At 67.8% G+C, this 6,000-nt stretch overlaps 1 protein-coding gene and 1 long non-coding RNA gene across 2 annotated transcripts; both read right to left on the bottom strand.

The window, feature by feature from the left end:
• Positions 1-548: 548 nt before the first annotated feature.
• On the bottom strand, positions 549-2,029 carry ZC3H10 (zinc finger CCCH-type containing 10). The gene has a single exon (XM_021554987.2). It carries the CDS (start codon positions 2,027-2,029, stop codon positions 854-856), a length of 1,176 nt encoding a protein of 391 aa, XP_021410662.1. The 3' UTR covers positions 549-853.
• Positions 2,030-3,540: 1,511 nt separating this feature from the next.
• On the bottom strand, positions 3,541-5,406 carry LOC110484385 (uncharacterized). The gene is made up of 3 exons (XR_002467736.3): positions 5,266-5,406; positions 3,943-3,965; positions 3,541-3,711 (listed from the first exon to the last, which is right to left on the bottom strand). It is a non-coding gene; the product is annotated as an uncharacterized LOC110484385 (long non-coding RNA).
• Between the last annotated feature and the right edge of the window lie 594 nt (positions 5,407-6,000).

The following is a 6,000-nucleotide window of genomic DNA, read 5'->3' as shown; positions in this document are numbered from 1 at the left end:
GCGCCGCCGCCGCCGCCAGCCCGCGTAGAGCGCCACGGCGAGCACCACGGCGCCCGCGCCCAGCCCCAGCAGCCCCGCGGCGTAAGCGGGCAGAGCCCAGAGCAGCCGCCGGCCCAAAGCGCCCAGAACCGCCAGGCCGGGCGCGCTGCGCCGCTCCATCGCTCCCGGTGCGCTCCCGGTGCGCTCCCGGTGCGCTCCCGCTCCGCCGCCGCCGCCCCGGCCGCGCCCCGCGCACGCACGCGGAGCTGATTGGCTGAGCCGCGCCGCCCGGGACTCGCCCCCTCCGCACGCACGCAACGCCCATTGGACGCCAGCCAGCTCCTGGCCACGCCCCCCGCGTCACTCACGGAATGACCGCCAAGTCTTGGCCACGCCCCTGTGGGCGGGGCGACCACGCCCTGATCCACGGTGTGGGCGTGGCCACGGCGAGGGGCGTGTCCGGTCCCGGTGTCCCGGTCCCGCTGTTCCCATCCCGGTTTCCCCGTTCCGGTGTCCCCCCCTCTCCCCAGCCCTTCCCGGCATTACCGGGCCAGCCGGGCCCGAGTGGGTTTGGGCTTTTTTTTGGGTTTTTTTTCTGTTTTAATAGCCGAAAACACGACAGCGCACCGGGAGCCCCGGTGCCGCCACCCCCCACCCCGTCCCCGGTGCTCTGTCCAGTCCATCCCGGGGCTCCCGGCACCGGGGAGGACGTCCCTCCCACAGCGTCCGTGGGTCCGTGTGCGGGGTCGGAGCGAGCTCACGGTCTCTGCCCGCGGCGACGTTACCGGGGAGGGGTTCTCCCCCCGGCTCCCGCCTCCCGTTACCGGATAAACCACCAGAGGAGGAACGGCCGGGTCCCGCCGGCGCCGGGCGGTCAGTGCGGCATGGCCGTTATCCTCATGCTCTGCGAGGCGATGGGGTAGGTGACCATGGGCGTGGTGGCGTGGCTCATGGTGATGCCGCCGAGCGGCTGCGCCATGGACACGGCCACCGGCGCCACCGACACGGCCACGGGCGCCATGGAGACGGGCGGCGGCGCCATGCCCTGGGCGATGGTCTGCGCCAGCGCCGCCGACAGCGGCGCGATCTCGGGGTTCATGGGCGGCGGCGGCGGCGGCGGCGGCGCGGCGGTGGCCGGCGGGGCGGCCTGGGCGCCGGCCGGGGCCACCAGATCCTGCTGGGTGACGGGGCGCGGCTGCAGCGCCTGGCTGCTGAGCGTGGTGTGCGTCTGCGCGATGCCGTGGTTGTAGTTGGTCACCGAGCCCACGGCCGGCGCCAGCGTCTGCTCGGTGGCCGCCGCCGTGGAGCTCAGCGTCATCACCTTGGCCTGGTTGCGGAACTGCGCGTTCTGCTCCAGCAGCACCTCGTTGGTGGCCAGCAGGTTGTTCACCTGCTTCTTGAGGTCCTCCACGCGCTTCCGCAGCAGCGCGTTCTCCTCCTCCAGCAGCCGGTACTCCACGGCGCGCGCGCCGCCGAAGCCGTACTCGTAGCCCTCGTAGAGCCCCTCGGCGCGCCGCCGCTTCAGCACCGGCTCGTCGGGCTCGTAGAGGCCGTCGTAGGGCTCGTAGCGCCGGCCCTGCTCGTAGTCCCGCTGCAGGTGCTGGAACTTGCACTTGGCGCCGCGCTGGCAGTCGCCCTTGAGGAAATCCCGGCAGATGGGCACCTCCTCCTTGCTGTTGGGCAGGTCGGCGGGCGACAGCCCCAGGCCGGCGGCCACCTTGTGGCGCAGGCGCGGCGGCAGCTCGCCCGTCTTCTTGTAGCAGTCCTCGTCCTCCTTGGAGCCGTGGATGAAGCGGCAGCTGAGGCGCACGCACTCCTTGTTCTGGAAGTCGTGGCAGAAGATGAACTCGTTCTTGCGCACGCCCAGGTTGGTGACCTCGGAGATGTCGGGGTGCCGGAAGCGGCAGCGCTTGCCGCGCTTGCAGACGTTGCGCAGGAAGTCGCGGCAGATGTCGTCGTCGTCCGCGCCGGCCGCCGCGTCGTCGCCGGCGGCGCTGCCGGGGGCGAGGCCGGGGGCCGGGGCGGCGGCGTAGGCATCGCGGTCCGGCATGGCGGCGGGAGGGGCTGGAGGGGAGGGACGGTGAGGGAGGGAACGGAGAGAGGGAATGGGGGAATGTCACAGCGAGGAAAGGGGAGAGGGAGGGACGGGGTGAGGGAGGGAATAGGGGAGGGAGGGAATGGAGAGAGGGAATGGGGGAATGTCACAGCGAGGAAAGGGGAGGGAGGGAGGGAGAGGGAATGGGGAATGGGGAGAGTCCCGGGGAACCGGGAGGGAGGGAGGGACGGTGAGGGAATGGAGGAAGTCACACACCGGGGAACCGGGAGGGACGGAGAGAGGGAATGGGGGAGAGGGAACGGGGAGACTCCCGGGGCACCGGGAGGGAGGGAGGGACCGCGGTAGTGACGGGGAGGGGCTCTACACCCACCCCGGGGCACCGGGAAGGGTCACCGGGAACGGGGGGATTCACCCAGCCCCGGGGCACCGGGAGGGACGGAACCGGGAGCGGCCCCGGAACCGAGAGGGGACGGACCGGGAGCGCTCCCGGTACCGGGGGCGAACACCCGCACCGGGCACGGAGGGATCGACGGGAACCCCCACCGCGGGGTCCCGGCGCTGCACCGGAGCCGGGACCGGCACCGAGCCCGGGACAGCCCCGGGACAGCCCCGGCGCCCCCGGTCCCGCACTCACCGGCGGGCGCGGCCTCCCCGCGGGGCTCCGGCCGCTCCGGTGCCGGCGGCGGGCGGGACCCGCTCGGTGCCGCTTCCCCCGCGCGGCGCCGGGACCGGGCGGCGCGCCGGAACTGCGTCACCGTGACGTCACCGGCGGGAGCGCGCGCACCGCGCCGCGCGCGACGTCCCGGAAGGGACCGGCAGGAACCGGGAGGTGCCGGTGCCGGGTCGGAGCGAGCTCACGTTACCGGGGGTTCTCACCCCGCTCCCGAGTCCCGTTACCGGAGCATTCCCACCGCCGGTCCCGTTACCAGGGGATTCCCATCCCCGGTCCCGTTACCGGAGCATTCCCACCCCCGGTCCCGTTACCGGGGGATTCCCATCCCCGGTCCCGTTACCGGGGGATTCCCACCCCCGGTCCCGTTACCGGGGGATTCCCATCCCCGGTCCCGTTACCGGGGGATTCCCACCCCCGGTCCCGTCACCGGAGCATTCCCACCGCCGGTCCCGTTACCGGAGCATTCCCACCGCCGGTCCCGTTACCGGGGGATTCCCATCCCCGGTCCCGTTACCGGAGCATTCCCACCGCCGGTCCCGTTACCGGAGCATTCCCATCCCCGGTCCCGCGTCTCGTTACCGGAGTTATCACCACCCTGGTCCCGCTCACGTATCTCGTTACCGGAGGATTCCCGGTCCCCCTCCGGTGTCCCGTTACTGGGGGACCCCCAGCTCCACCGCCAGCCCCGTTACCGGGATTCCCCGGTTTCACCCCCAGCTCCATTACCGGGGGATCCCCGGTTCCTTCCAGCCCCGTTACCGGGGGATCCCCGGTTCGTTCCCCCCCCCCGCCCCAGCCCCTCCCCGGTTACCGGCAGAGCACCCCCACGCTGTTTTAGCAACAACCGAATTTTATTTTGCCGCAAAGCAAAGAACGGGACGGCCCCGGGGCACCGGGAGGGCACCGGGACAGCCCCGGGGCACCGGGGGCGTCTCCGGGCCGTGCCCCCGGTACCGGCCGTTACTTGGACCTCTGCCTCATCTTCCTCCTCTTGCGCTTCAGCCTGCGGACAGAGCGGCGGCGTCACCGGGAGGCACCGGGAGCCCCGGGAAGGAACCGGGAGTGCACCGGGAAGGTACCGGGAGCCCCGGGAGGGCACCGGGAAGATACCGGGAGCCCCGGGAGGGCACCGGGAAGGTACCGGGAATCCCTGGGAGGGCACCGGGGGGTACCGGCAGCCCCCGGGAAGGCACCGGGAGCCCCGGGAGGGCACCGGGGACTCTCGGTCACTCACCTGCGCATTCGCTTCTTACGCCACTGCGGGGGAGAGAGAGAGAGGGAGAGAGTCAGAGCCAGCATTCCCAGTGCTCCCAGTATAACCAGTACAGACGGTGCCCGGCTGTGCCACCCAGTGCCCCCAGTTCATACCAGTACAGCCGCTGCCCAGCTGTGCCCCCCAGTACAACCAGTGCCCCCAGTGCCCACCAGTGCCCCCAGTTCACACCAGTACAACCGCTGCCCAGCTGTGCCCCCCAGTACAACCAGTGTTTCAAGTGCCACCAGTGCTCCCAGTTCCCACCAGTATAACCAGTGCCCACCAGTACAACCAGTGCTCCCAGTGCCACCCGGTGCCCACCTGTGCTCCCCAGTACAGCCAGTGCCACCAGTGCCCAGCTGTGCCCCCAGCAAAACCAGTGCCCACCAGTGCCCGCCAGTGCTCCCAGTACAACCAGTGCCCCCCCAATGCCCACCAGTGCTCCCAGTGCCACCAGGACAATCAGTGTCCCCCGGTGCTCCCAGTAAAACCAGTGCTCCAGTTCCCACAAGTGCCCCCTGTGCTCCCAGTCCCACCAGTTCACCCAGTCCCGTACTGGTTTATTTCCCTCCGTGCCCCCAGTCCCAGACTGGTTTGGTTCTCCCAGTGCCCCCAGTCCTAAACTGGTTTGGTTCTCCCAGTGCCCCCAGTCCCAAACTGGTTTGGTTCTCCCAGTGCCCCCAGTCCCAGACTGGTTTGGTTCTCCCAGTGCCCCCAGTCCTAAACTGGTTTGGTTCTCCCAGTGCCCCCAGTCCCAAACTGGTTTGGTTCTCCCAGTGCCCCCAGTCCCAGACTGGTTTGGTTCTCCCAGTGCCCCCAGTCCCAGACTGGTTTGGTTCTCCCAGTGCCCCCAGTCCCAGACTGGTCTGGTTCTCCCAGTGCCCCCAGTCCCAAACTGGTTTGGTTTTCCCAGTGCCCCCAATCCCAGACTGGTTTGGTTCTCCCAGTCCCAAACTGGTTCAGCTCTCTGTGCCCCAGTCCCAGACTGGTTTGGTTCTCCCAGTGCCCCCAGTCCCAGACTGGTTTGGTTCTCCCAGTCCCAAACTGGTTCAGCTCTCTGTGCCCCAGTCCCAAACTGGTCCAGCTCCCCCAGCGCCTCCAGTTCCCCCAGTCCCACACTGCCTTCCCTCTCCCAGTCCTCCCAGTTCCCCCCCAGTTCCTCCCAGCACAGACACCCCCAGGGACCCCACACCCCCCACCCCAGGGCTCGTCCAGGCCTCACCCCACCCGCACCGACCCCATCCAGGCGCGGCCATTACCGAGGCGCCATCCGCCGCCCCAGCGCCGCCCCCCGCCGCCCACCTTGGCCCTCATGGCGTTCCGGCGGAGCCCCGCTCAGTCCCGGCGGGCGGGGGGCGGCGGATGGCGGCGGATGGAGCCGGATGGCGGCGGCGGCGCCGGGGAAGCACCAAGATGGCGGCGGCCGAGAGGGGCGCGCGCCGCCCGGTGGGGCCTATTTATAGGGAGGCGCTCAGGCCACGCCCACCGTCGCGCGAGGCACGGCGGGAATTGTAGTTCCTCGCTGCCGGGGCATCATGGGAGTTGTAGTCCCGCGCCCGGCCGCCATTTTGCGCCGCCGCGGGGTTCGGTCCCCCCCCTCAATTAAATAAATTAAATAAAACCAACAAATTTAATTTTTTATTCAACAATTTTCGCTTATCCAAGGCTTTAACGGGATTGTTGTTGCATGCCCAAGCCCCTCCGGAGAATCTCCTTTCAAGTAAAAATATAAAATATTTTTATATTGTAGCATGAAAGGTAAAAAATAGAAAATTAAATAAAATTCCGGCGACTCTCTGCGGTTTTTAGATCCTTGCTGAGGATTGGGAAAGCTTTTTTGCTGCTGTCTCCTGATTTAAAATTTAAAGTTTTGATTTTTTTTTCCCATTAAGAAAGTTTTTTTTCCCCTCAAAATGAGATTTTTACTCCTGCAAAATACAGGGAGTTGACCTCAAAACGGAATTTTTCCCCCTCAACATTTATTTTCCCTGAAAATAAGGGGGTTTTCCCCTCAAATTTTGGTTTTTCTTCTCAAAA

Source organism: Lonchura striata, chromosome 27, assembly GCF_046129695.1.
Source record: "Lonchura striata isolate bLonStr1 chromosome 27, bLonStr1.mat, whole genome shotgun sequence".
NCBI lineage: Eukaryota > Metazoa > Chordata > Aves > Passeriformes > Estrildidae > Lonchura > Lonchura striata.
Note: the sequence above shows the minus strand (reverse complement) of the source record. Positions and strands in the feature narration are given on the sequence as shown.

Coding starts and splice junctions, on each gene's coding strand:
- ZC3H10 (XM_021554987.2), bottom strand. CDS start 2,029: ATGCCGGACCGCGATGCCTACGCCGCCGCCCCGGCCCCCGGCCTCGCC.